This window comes from Cetorhinus maximus, unplaced genomic scaffold (genome assembly GCF_964194155.1).
Source record: "Cetorhinus maximus unplaced genomic scaffold, sCetMax3.hap1.1 HAP1_SCAFFOLD_409, whole genome shotgun sequence".
Taxonomy (NCBI): domain Eukaryota; kingdom Metazoa; phylum Chordata; class Chondrichthyes; order Lamniformes; family Cetorhinidae; genus Cetorhinus; species Cetorhinus maximus.
In genome coordinates, this window is record NW_027596355.1 from 139,080 (window position 1) to 152,273 (window position 13,194).

The following is a 13,194-nucleotide window of genomic DNA, read 5'->3' on the forward strand; positions in this document are numbered from 1 at the left end:
GTATTCATTTAACACCTCAGCCATGCCTCTTGCCTCTATGTGTAAATCCCCTTTTTGCTCCCTAATCAGCCCTACTCCTCCTTTTACCACCCTTTTACTATTGATGTGCTTATAGAATACTTTGGGATTTCCTTTTATGTTAGCTGCCAGCCTTTTTTCATAATGCCTCTTTGCTTCTCGTATTTGCCTTTTCACATCCCCTCTGAACCTTCTGTATTCAGCTTGGTTCTCAATTGTATTTACTATCTGACACCTGTCATAAGCACATTTTTTCTTTAACTTAATTTCTATCTCGTTTGTCATCCAGGGAGCTCTGGATTTGTTTGTCCTACCTTTCCCTTTTGAGGGAATATACCTTGACTGTGCCCAAACCATTCCCTCTTTGAAGGTAGCCCATTGTTCAGCTACTGTTTTTCCCGCCAACCTTCGTTTCCAGTCTATCCGGCCCAGCTCCGTTCTTGCCCCATTGAAATCCGCTCTCTGTCAGTTGATTATTCTTACTCTGGTTTGACCAATGTCATTTTCCACCATCATCCCAAACCTTATTATACATTGATCGCTGTCCCCTAAATGTTTCCCTACTGTCACTTTATCTACTTGGCTCACCTCATTCCCAAGAACCCTAGCAGTGCCTCTTTTCTCGTTGGACTGGACACAGACTGCTGTCGGAAATTCTCCTGAACACAGTCTAGGAACGCTTGTCCCTCACTGCCCCTTACACTACCATTATCCCAGTCTATATACGGGTAATTAAAGTCCCCCATTGTAACTATATTCTATGATGTTTACACCTCTCTGTAATTTCCTTGCAGATTTGTTCCTCTGTATCCTTCCCACTAGCTGGTGGTCTATAATTACACCGAGCAATGCAATTGCACCCTTCTTATCCCTTAGCTCTAGCCAAATCGATTCGGCCCTTGAATCCTCTGACACATCATCTTTCTCCAGTACTGCAATACTCTCCTTAACCAAAAACTCCACCCCTCCTCCTGTTTTCCCTTTCCTATCTTTTCTGAACATTTTGTAACCGGGAATATTTAACACCCAGATCTGCCCTTCCTTAAGCCAGATCTCTGTTATCGCCACAACATCATAACCCCACAAGGCAATTTGTGCCTGTAATTCTCCAATTTTATTAACTATATTCTGTGCATTCACATACATGCAGTGTAACCCTGAATTAGACTTCATTACTTACTCCCTTACTCCGACTCCACCTATTAACTTACTATTCTCTATTTTAGTGCCTCTCCCAACATTCCGTGTACCCTGGTGTTACTTTCTAATATCCTCTCCTGGTTCCCACACCCCTGCTGAGTTAGTTCAAACCCTCCCCAACAGCACTAGCAAAACAACCCCCAAGGAACTCAGTCCCGGCTCTGTTCGGATGTAACCCGTCCGGCTTGTACAGGTGCCATCTCCCCGAGAGTCAGTCCCAGTGTCCCAGAAATCTAAAGCCCTCCCTCCTGCACCATCTTTCCAGCCACACACTCATCTGTCTTATTTTCCAATTCCTGTCCTCACATTCATGTGGCACTGGGAGTAATGTGGAGATTACTACTCTAGAGGTCCTGCTGGCTAATTTTCTACCCAATTCCCTAAATTCCGATTGCAGGACCACATCCCACTTCATACCTATGTCGTTACTGCCAATGTGGACCACGGCCTCTGGCTGTTCACCCTCCCCCACATGAATGTCTTGCAGCCATTCTGTGACATCCCTGACCCAAACACCAGGGAGGCAACAAACCATCCTGGAGTCATGTTGACAGCTGCAGAAATGCCTGTCTGCTCCCCTATCTAAAGAATCCCCTATCAGTACTGCCCATCTGCCCTTCTTCCTCCTCTCCTGTACAGCTGGGCCACCCGTGATGCCACGGGCTTGGCTCTTGCTGCCCTCCTCCAAGGATCCATCATCCTCACTGATATCCTGAATGGAAAACCGGTAAGTGAGTGGGACCTCTGGGAACGCCTACACTACCTGCCTGTTTCTCTTAGACTGCCTGGTGGTCACCCATTCCTTACCTGGTGCTTCCCCCTAACATGTGGTGTGACCACCTCTCTGAACATGCTATCCACGTTGTTCTCTGCCTCACGGAAGCACCTCAGTGACTCCAGCCGCTGCTCAAGCTCTGAAACGCGGAGCTCAAGCTGGTGCAGCCAGTGACACTTCCCGCACGTGGGCTTGTCTGGGTCACGAGAAGTGTCCATGACTTCCCACATTTCACAGGACAGGCATTCCACTTAGCTGAGCTGTCCTGCCTTAACCTTAAACTATTAAATCACTTTACTTACTTTAACTTTAGTTACTTTAACCTTACTCTTGTACAATTAACTATAAACTGGAGATTAGTAGAAAGTAGAAATTCTTTGCTCTTACTCACAATCAGCTCCCTCTCCTGTGCTTATCAATTCTTACTTTCCCTGTGCTTGTTTAGAAATTTACGTTTCTGAACTCGCGCTGCTTTCAATCTCCCGACTGTCTCTCCACTCAGCTGTTTTATCTCCTGAACTCTCACTATTTTATCTCACGGATTCTCCATGTTTTATCTCCTGAACTCTCACTGTTTTATCTCCTGAACTCTCCCTGTTTTATCCCCTGAACTCTCCCTGTTTTATCTCCTGAACTCTCCCTGTTTTATCCCCTGAACTCTCATTGTTTTATCCAAGTAGAAAATTATTTTACTTGGCCCTACTTAATGAACCTTACCAAAAAGTACAGTCCCTACTTTATTCTAAACCTTAGGAATAGAATAAACCTTAACCACTTACTAGATACCCACCAGATACTCACCAAACAGCTAGCTTCTTCTCCAACCAATAAGATTGCTTCTTTCCTAACACAAACTTTGCACCTCCTGTGGTTGGGAGGTGCAAAGTTTGTGCCGGCTAACTCAAGAGGAAACATTAGAGTACATCCTGCTCTGCTCCAGACACAAGACCAGAGTTCCAATTCAATATCCCATCCAGAACAATACACGGTGGTAATTGTGCACTCAACCCAGCAGCAGCCAACATAGCACTGTGATCCTAAAGTGTGAAACAGCATCATACTTGTCTATGTCAACATATTAGGATCTTAGAATAATGAAATGTATAGAACATTGAAACAGGACAAGACCAGCCTGTTCCATTATTCTATTGGATCTTGGACGGTTGATACTTTAACTCCATTTACCCAACTTAGTTCTTTACCTCTGATACCCTTACCCACAAAAATCTATTGTTCTGTCTAGCTGCAGCACTTTTAAGCCTGCCAGACCACTTAGAACCTCCTTCCTTTCTATGCTAATCTCTTTAATTATATCACAGTCCTTCTGCCTGATTTCCATACCCACGTCATCCCTCTTACTTGTGAACACCGACACAAAATATTCATTTAGAACCCTACCTACATCTTCCGGCTCCACACACAAATTACCACTATGCTCCTTAATGGGCCCTACTCTTTCCCTGGTTATCCTCTTACTCTTAATGTACTTGTTAAATAACTTTGGATTTTCCTTTATTTTACCTGCCAATGTATTTTCATGCCCCCTTTTTGCTCTCCTAATTTCCTTCTCAAATTCCCCCCTACGCATTCTATACTCTTCTAGGGCTTCCGCTGTTTTGAGCCCTCAGTATCTGCCATAAGCCTCCCTTTTTCTATTTATCCAATCCTGTATATCCCTTGACATCCAGGGTTCCTTGGATTTGTTGGTCCCACCCTTTGTCTTTACTGGAATCTGTTGGCCCTGTACTCTCCCTATTTCCTTCTTGAATAAGTCCCACTGCTCTGATGCATATTTACCTAAAAGTAACTGCTCCCAGTCCACTCTGGCCAAATCATATCTGATCTTAATAAAATCGGCTTTCCCCCAATTTAGAACTCTGATTTCTGGCCCATCCTTGTCCTTTTCCATAACAACCTTGAATCTAACAGAGTTATGATCATTATCTGCAAAATGCTCCCCCACTGATACCTCTACCACTTGCCCGGCTTCATCCCCTAAAATTAAGTCCAGGACCACCCACTCTCTTGTAGGGCCTTCTACGCACTGGCTTAAAAAGCTCTCCTGGATGCATTTTAAGAATTCCGCTCCCTCTAAACCTATCCCACTATGACTAACACAGTTAATGTTGGGGAAGTTGAAATCCCCCACTCTTGCTGTCCTATTATTTTTACGCTTCTCTGAAAGTTGCCTACATATCTGCTCTTCCATTTCTCTCTGACGGTTTGGGGGCCTATAGTACACTCCCAGCAATGTGATTGCTCCTTTTATGTTTTTCAGTTCTACCCATATGGCTTCATTTGAGAAGCCTTCTAAGATGTCATCCCTCCTTACTGCTGTAATTGATTCCTTGATCAATATTGTGATACCCCCTCCTCTTTTACTTCCTTCCCTGTCTTGCCTGAAGACCCTATATCCTGGAGTACTGAGCTGCCAATCCTGCCCCTCTCTCAACCATGTCTCTGTGACAGCAATGACATCATACTTCCTTGTGTTAATTTGTGCCTTCAGCTCATCTGCCTTATTTGTCAGACTTCTTGTATTAAAATAAATACCATCTAACCTTGCCAAGCTCCCTTGTGCCTTAACTGGCCTATAATTTCTGTGCCTTCCAGGCTCACTTGCTCTCTCTTCTAATTTTGGCTGTGCATCTCCCCCTGCTGAACCTTCTCTCAGGATCCCATCCCCCTGCCAAGTTAGTTTAAACCCTCCCCGACAGCACTAGCAAACCTCTCCGCAAGGATGTTGGTCCCATTCTGGTTCAGGTGCAACCCATCCGCCTTGTACAGCTCCCAACGCCCCCAGAAACGGTCCCAATGTCCCAGAAATCTAAAGCCCTCCCTCCTGCACCATCTTTCCAGCCACGCATTCATATGGACTAACCCCCTATTTCTATACTCACTAGCACATGGCACTGCCATGCTTCTACCTAAAGAAGCTTTTACAGTCCACTAGTTTGCATTCATATTCTCTTTTCCCTTTCTGTATCAATTTCTTGGTTCGCCTTTGCTGGAATCTAAGTTGCTCCCAATCCTAAATGTGTGGTTGTTGGTTGGAGGTGTAAGATATGCTCTGTTAATTTAAACTGGTCAGTATATAAAGAACAAGTTGCAGTTTTATCCTGCACTCCTGGTTATCTATAGCATGTCCTGTTTGCATGGAGTCATGGAACCATTATGTAATAGAGGTGACCATTCAGCCTATCACGTCCATGCAGGCTCTGTGTACAGCAATCAAGTCAGTCTCATTTGCGGCCTCTATCCTTGAGGTGCTGTAAATTTATTTCCTCAAGCACCCATCCAATTTTGGTTTGAAATAATTGATTCACTCCACTTCCACTCCCCTCATGGGTAGCAAGTTCCAGATTATTACCACTCACTGTGTAGAAACGTTCTTCCCCACATCCCCCCTGCATCTCTTGTCTAGAACCTTAAATCTGTGTCCCTTTGTCCTTGAACCATCAGCCAATGGGAACAACTTTTTTTTACCTGCTGTCATAATCTTGTACACCTCTATCAAATTCCCCTCAATCTCCTTTACTTCAAGGAGAACAGCCCCAGATTCTCTAACTGAACCTTTTGCTAAAATCCCTCATCCTTGAAGCCATTCTGGTAAATCTCCTCTATACTTGTTGGTTTTAAATCATAATGTTCTAGAAAATTCTCCTAAAATCATTCTAGAAATTCACTATTTTCCAATTGAATTTTTCTTCTTCTCCCAGTCTATTTGAAAAATAAACTCCCATCTCTCAATGTTTTAACTGCATGTTTCTGAGATCTCCATATGTAGATTCTCCCACTATAGCATTGCTGTCAGAAGGGTTGTAGAGAACTCCTACCTAGTGCCCCACCCTCTCATTCCTTCCTGCCCAAATTTCTCAGATTCACTGAATGCACTCATACGAAATCAGCTTAAAATTCATGGAAATTAAAAAGAATCAAAACAGAACAATTCTTACCTGATGGTGGTGGGTCATTGGGCATCTTGAATATTTTGTTGTTGACTTTCACCTCCTCAATCCTGTATTCAGGCTCTGATAATTGTAAATCTTTACAGAGTTCTGTTAAGATCTGGGAGGGCTTCAGGCAGTCACGCCATACATTGTAACCTTGACTACAAATCAGACAGGAAAGAATACAATCAAACCTTTTGGGTGAGAAACCCTTTCCACATTTGGTGCTTGGCCTGAAACCAGCTCAAACTGACAAGGTGAGGGGCCCTGTTGATTATATTAAGTGTCTACGTGGCCTTGTGGGGGGGAATACTGTAGGTAAGCCTGGACAGTTAAATTGATTTCTTAAAAAATCAATCTCTTTCATACTGTCAAGGAAGTCATTTTAAACTCTAACATCTGGCTTCCCACTGCCATTTCATATTCTCAAACTTTTCTTTATTAACTATATGTTGATTTTGTATTAAAAGCCAGTCATGAAATAAGTGATTGTTGTATCTTGATTAAGTTATAATTACTGAATTGATGTAATAGACTATTATTGAAAAGATGGAATTAATACTTTATAAACTTAATGTTTCTAGAAACTGCCCAGATAACAGAAGCGTTTCCCTTCCAATTTTGATAAGCTGCAGAACATCATATTCTGCCAAAGCCTGGCGGAAGGATAAGGCTCATTGTTCAATCCAATCCAGATTGATAAATAAGGAAGCTATTGTATTAACCAGATGTATGAATGAAAGATTATTGTATTAATTAGCTACTAGTTAGCAACAGATGATTGAATAAGCAGTAAACCTTTAATGGAGTTACAATTAATGAATTAATAATGGATCAGTAATTATGTTAGAAAGACTGAGTTTTATTTGTTGCAAAAATAAAACACTTTTTATTTGCTGTGTAAAAATGTGCAGTTAAGATAATTGTACTAACAAGAGAGACCTTCAAGCTCTGATTAGCCTCAAAAGTATATGACTTTACAAAGAACTGAAGTAATGCAGCAACATTTGAAACTGTATGAATGAGGGATTGTATAGAATCAGATGATGGGACAATATGAAACAGTTCTATTGTATGCCTGCCTAAGATAATACTAGAAGTTGGCTTATGTAATTGGGATCCAATTGAATTAATCTAGTAACAAAATTGACCAATTGTCATGTTACAATAGGCCCAACTCTAATGTAGGGTAACGATCATTTTGGGGATAAACATAGAGATTCCGAAAGTCTTCCTTGTTAGCCACATACTGAAGATCCCCTGAGGCAGAATTCCTAGACAGCAGCTGTCAAAGAAGGAGTTTGTGAATTGATCACCCGCTAGAAGTTGTAAAAGTTTGTCTTGAGTTGATAAGTATACCTTTTCTTTCAATAAGCTCCTTTTCAAATTTACCATTTAAGAATCCTGCCTTTTGCCTTAATTGGTTAAGTCTTGTCCAAACCAAAATAGGTCACTGAGTCATTTACAAAGCATTGGTGATTTGAGTTAACCAAAATCAGTTAAATTGGACAACAGTTCAAAAATCTCATAGCGCTCATTGGATGATTACTTGTGCACACTTAAAGAGGCACTTTGTCTGGCCCGATCGTCTTCCCCTCTCCCACAGCTATGTTCACGGCCGGGTGACCCTGGAGAGGGAACATGCTGTGTCCGCTGGTATGCGAGGGGCTTCCGTGATCAGTGGGCACCATGGGCGCTGGGGGACATCATCACCCCGGTAAGGACATTTTGGTTTAGTTTTGTAAGTTTCCTTTCACATTTTTATTTTTGTTACACTGCCAGGGGGTGTCACCCTCTCTGATTTATTGATTTTTAGTTTCATTTGTTGATTTTGTTTCTAAAAAGAGTCTATAACTTGCCTCTTTAAGGGGCTGTTAATTCATTAATTAGTTTAATTAGTTTTATAGGTATTCTTAAGAGTAAAAAGAGGCACTCTCCTGGACAAGGTGGCCATTAACAGGTCCAGGCAGTGGGTTGAGGGGATCGTTTGACCCAAATATCTGCCCCTTTTCTGTGGTTATGTCTATTCCCGGGTGTCCTTGGAGAGGTTTTTCTGTGACCGATGGGTGGGGCGGGGGCTGGAGTGCCTCATCAACCATCAAAATGATATCTGAATTTGATAAGTCACAGTTAAAGTTTTTGCTTTAGTTATAGTTTTTTTTTGTTTTAGTTAATGTAACCCTTTAAGGGTTGAGCATTAGTTAATTAGTTAATTTGTTTATTGTGTGTCAAAAGAGTATAAAGAGGCACCTGTTGAAATGCTGGTGGGCTGTAGAGTTAGGAGTTATACATTTGTAATGTTTCACTTTGTAAATAAATCTAAAACTGAGTGAAGATTTCTTTCTGCTCTCCTACTGTGTTGTAAAGACGACATGAGGAGGTTGTGGATGGATATAGAGAGGTTGAGTGGGTGGGCAAAGATCTGGCAAATGGAGTTTAATGTTGGAAAATGTGAAGTTGTTCACTTTAGCCAGGAGAACAAAAAAGCAGAATATTACTTAAATGGTGAACAGCTGCATAATTCTGAGGTGCAGAGGGATCTGGGTGTTCTCGTATATGAGTCACAAAAAGTTAGTATGCAGGTACAGCAAGTAATTAAGAAGGTTAATGGAATGCTATCCTTTATTATGAGAGGAATTGAACATAAAAGTAAAGATGTTATGTTTCCATTATACAGGGCATTGGTGAGACTGCACCTCGAATACTGTGTGCAGTTTTGGTCTCCTTATTTAATGAAGGATGTAAATGTATTGGAGGTGGTTCAGAGGAGGTTTATTAGATCGATACCTGGAATGAGTGGGTTGTCTTTTGAGGAAAGGTTGGACAGACTGGGCTTGTTTCCACTGGAGTTTAGAAGAGTGAGGGGTGATTTGATTGAAGTATACAAGATCCTGAACGGCCTTGACAAGGTGGACGTGGAAAGGATGTTTCCTCTTGTGGGTGAGTCCAGAACTAGGGGGCACTGTTTTAAAATTAGGGGTCGCCCTTTTAGGACAGAGATGAGGAGAATCTTTTTCTCTGAGGGTTGTGTGACTTTGGAATTCCCTGCCTTGGAAGGTGGCGGGGACGGGGTCATTGAATATTTTTAAGGCAGAGGTAGATAGATTCTTGTTAGGCAAGGGAATTAAAGGTTATTGGGGTATACGGGAATGTGGAATTCGAAACTCAAGAAGATCAGCCATGATCTTATTGAATAGCGGAGCAGGCTCAAGGGGCCGAATGGTCTACTCCTGTTCCTATATCTTATGTTCTATGCTCCTCCTTCACCAACTGACTGTAAAACATGTAACAGTCCATTCCCTCAGTAACCTGGAGAACAGAACTATGCCCCAAGAACACAGGAACAGGAGGAGGTTATTTGGCCCCTTGAGATTGCTCTGCCGTTCATTTCGATCATTGCTGATCACTATTCCAACTGTTTACCCACTCCTGCTCCATTAAACTCCTTGCTCTTACCCAATAAAAATCTCAGTCGCGAAAGCTGCAACTGGTCCCCAGCATCCACAACTTCTTGTAGGAGAGAGTTCCAGATTTCCACAACCCTTTATGTGAAGAAGTTCTGTTCCTCTGAACAGCCTGGATCTCATTTTAAGGTTCCTCCCCTTTTTCTGGACTCCCCTCATCAGAGGAAATCATTTCTCCCTATCTACTGTATCCAATCTTTAATAATCTTAAACACTTCAATAGATCACACTCTCAATTTCCTAAGGTAGTACAAGTCTAGCATATGCAAATTCTACTCAATTTCAACTTCTAAGCCCCAAAATGATCATAATTCCAGGGTCTGACCAGAACTCTGTACAACTGTTTTGCTCGTAGTGTCTTGTTTGGAACCTTATCCAGTGTCTTCTGGAAGTCCACACAATCAACATCCATGGCCTCACATATCTAGCTTATAGTAGTCAGCTGGTATTTTTTCAAGTGCTAATTCACTCTATCGCTCTTGACATATTCTAATAGCTTCCTCACAACTAACAGGCCTGTATGTTACCTGGTTTCACTCTCCAACCTTTATTAAATAATGCAGTGACATTAACAACATTCCTGTACCTTGTGCTAGTTTTGGAAGTGGGGTTGGTGGAACAGTCCAATGAGAATTTTTCACAATTGCTCTTTTCTCATTTAAACCATCAGAAATTGATAGTGTGGGACAGCAGATCACTGTTGAATTCAGAACCTTGGCCAGCAACCACTGCAACAGTGTCATTTCTGTCAGTTCCCAAGAACTGGCATGGATTTCAACCCCTCAACAATATTACTTGTGTATAAGTCGACCCCAACTTCTGGCCTAAAAATTTGGTCTCAAAAACTCGACTTTTACATAGGTATATATGGTATATCCTGTATTATATACGGTATATATGGTATATCCTGTATTATGTACGGTATATAAATGAGTATATACAATATTCAGCATTGGATGTGGAAGGTCCAAAGGGTGTTTATTCATCGGCAATGAAAAGCATAAAGTCTAAGGACAGGGATGAAGGTTAGGTTGGAGAGGCTGAGGTTATTCCCCTTGGAGTAAAAGAGATTGTGGAGTGATTCAATAGAGGTCTACAAGGTTATGACTGTTTTAGATATGATAGACAAAGAAAGACTGATCCCATTAGCTGATGATTCAAGATGCTGGGGACACAGATTGAAGGCTTTGGGAAATGCTGGGTGGACGTAGAGGGAAATGTGAGGAATAACATTTTTTTTTAGACAGCAGTAATATTGACCTGGAACTCGCTGCCCGTGAAGGTAGTGAAAGCAGAGACAATGAATAATTTCAAAAGGAAATTGGAAGGGCACTTGAGGGAAATAAGCTTTCTGTGATGCGGGGATGGAGCGAGGGAATGGGACTGACTGGATTGGTTTACTGAGAGCTGGCATGGGCCAAATGGCCTTCTGCTTCCCTTGGGGATAGGCAGGAAGGTGGAGTTGAGACCATAACCAGATCAGCCATGATCTTATCGAATGGTGGAGCAGACTCAAAGCGCCGAATGGCCTACTCCTGCTCCTATGTTCCTATGCGCCATAATGACTCTATTGAGTTTGTCCAGTTTAACATGGGACAGCTGCTAAACAACAAGCAAACTTGTAGCCACCTGCAATTGTGAAAAGCTCTCACTAGACTGTTCCACCAACCCTGCTCCCAAACCTAGCACAAGGTACATGAAAAATTAAAGATTTTTGGGCCAAATGTTGGGGGTCAACTTATACACGCAATATATGAAAAACCAAGGGGTTTTGGCCAAAAATCAGAGGTTGACTTTTGCACAAGATCAACTATTCCTTGAGTATATATGGTATACCCCTGACTCCATGTCCCCAGTCACACGTTACAAATGACTCTGCAGCTGTCCCTGACCCCGGAACTGTTCTTGATCCTGACCATGAGGCACCACATTGAAAGAAGACCAAAAGACATATTGATTAAACATGCTAAGGGAAGGATGAATGGAAAACTTTGGCCTCTGAATGAAAGCAACAAATTAAATGAAATGTTATCGTGTTAAAATTTAAAGAAACATTTTTTCTGAGGAGGAAATTGTGCTGCTAAATATTGGCTGGAATTTTCCAGCCCCTCACACCAGCGGGATCTTCCTGTCCTGCCCATGTGAATGGAGATTTCAATGGTTCGCTGGCCCCACGGTGGGGGGCTGGGAAATTCTGGCCATCTGTCTCTCCAGTTCATACATAGATAAATCACAGCAATGAATCAAACAGATTTACATTTGGAAGATTGGCATGCTCGTTCTCTAAAAGTACTTACACGTCATATTGCGTTGGCAGTCCACACTGAGCTCGGTATTTACTGTAGTATCGATTCTCCAGATCAAGTTTAGTTTCTCCAATCAGATCATCCTTTCCAACCATATCATGATCAAATATTGAAACAATGAGCTCTGTCTCCTTCGGGAATGCAACAGTCATTTCAAATACTCTGAGAACATTTAAGAACAATACGCTTATTAATTAACGTAATTGAAGATTTCAATTATTAAGAAATTATTAATTATTAATTAAGGAATTCAAGATTAAAGTATTTGCAATTACTTCTTGTATCGAACCAACTGTGTGCGTTCAAGTGGAACCAGTGAGTTCCATTAGTATCTTTAAAAATATAAATCTGATCTATTTTAATTTCATTTAATTATATACTTCCTGGCAGGGTTACAGTTTGAGATTCATGAAATTGATCTCAAATTGATCATGTTGAGCTTTCTTGAACAGTTTTCTCTTTAACTAATTCTGGGATAACCATCCCCTCATTACAACAATCAGTTCAAAAAACTCAATCATTAAACTCATTAAAAAACGTTGAAATATATTTCTTCCTTTGAGAAGCCAAAGCACAAGACATATACTTTACTCTTTGACAGCAAGTACCAGGTTCTACATCAAGGTACTTTGATGGCTGACTGTGATGTCTGCGTATGCTAAGAATAATTCTAAATAGATTTATGTTATCAGTCAATAACTGTTGAGACATGATAATTATTCCTTTGAAGTGATGTTTTGCTCCCAGACAAACATTTCATTAGTTTTGGTTTTATATCCTTTGCATATTTTACCTTTTTTATGCAGTCAGTGGAAGAAGCCATTTAGAGGCCCTTTCCTTAAGTGAACTATTATTAAGATAACAGAGAAAACCCATAAATTATGAACAAAAATACTTCATAATTATAAACCTGTACTAAATACTCACTCTCCAAAGACAGGGTTCAGTTGTTTGGGGATATAACGATCCTTACTGTCCTGTACTTGTTCACCAACTTTAACTACAATGTAGGGATCAGACTTTCCATTTAGGTCTGTGGGAGCAAGGTTAGTTGCCTTGGAGGAAAAGAGTCTTTAGTTTAGAAATTCATAGAAATTTTACAAAAATATTCATGGGACAATTTATTTTTTACTTTCGTGCCCAAGAACTGAGCATTTCTTGGTCTGGGTGCTCAGGTAGCATTGTATTAGAGGTAAGGGGCTGAGAGTGATTCTTCCTGTCTATATCACTTCATCTTCAGCCTCTGACCCCAAAGGAACTTCCCAGGGATTCTGGAGCAGTGTTTAGGATCCTGACATGGACATCTCAGCCTCATGTCTATTTTGCCAAAGCTCAGACCAGGAAATAGATGGTTAAATGGCCAGGCCACAAGCGAGTGATGGTAGGTTGGGGTCACAGGGGGTGAGGAGGGGACAGCAGCAAGGGCAGGATGGTGGCCCCCAGCATCTCCGCCACCGCCCGCACCACATGATTGCCTTTGA

The 13,194-nt window shown here is 41.5% G+C and overlaps 1 protein-coding gene across 2 annotated transcripts in view; it reads right to left on the reverse strand.

Annotated features, from left to right (window-relative positions):
* fer1l4 (fer-1 like family member 4) overlaps window positions 1–13,194 on the reverse strand; it is a 291,481-nt gene that overhangs the window by 69,756 nt on the left and 208,531 nt on the right. For both annotated transcript variants that reach the window (XM_078535361.1, XM_078535360.1), the window contains 3 exons: window positions 12,641–12,768; window positions 11,705–11,875; window positions 5,950–6,104 (listed from right to left, as the gene is read on the reverse strand). In XM_078535361.1, coding sequence (XP_078391487.1) covers window positions 5,950–6,104; window positions 11,705–11,875; window positions 12,641–12,768 — 454 coding nt within the window. The remainder of the gene's footprint in view (window positions 1–5,949; window positions 6,105–11,704; window positions 11,876–12,640; window positions 12,769–13,194) is intronic.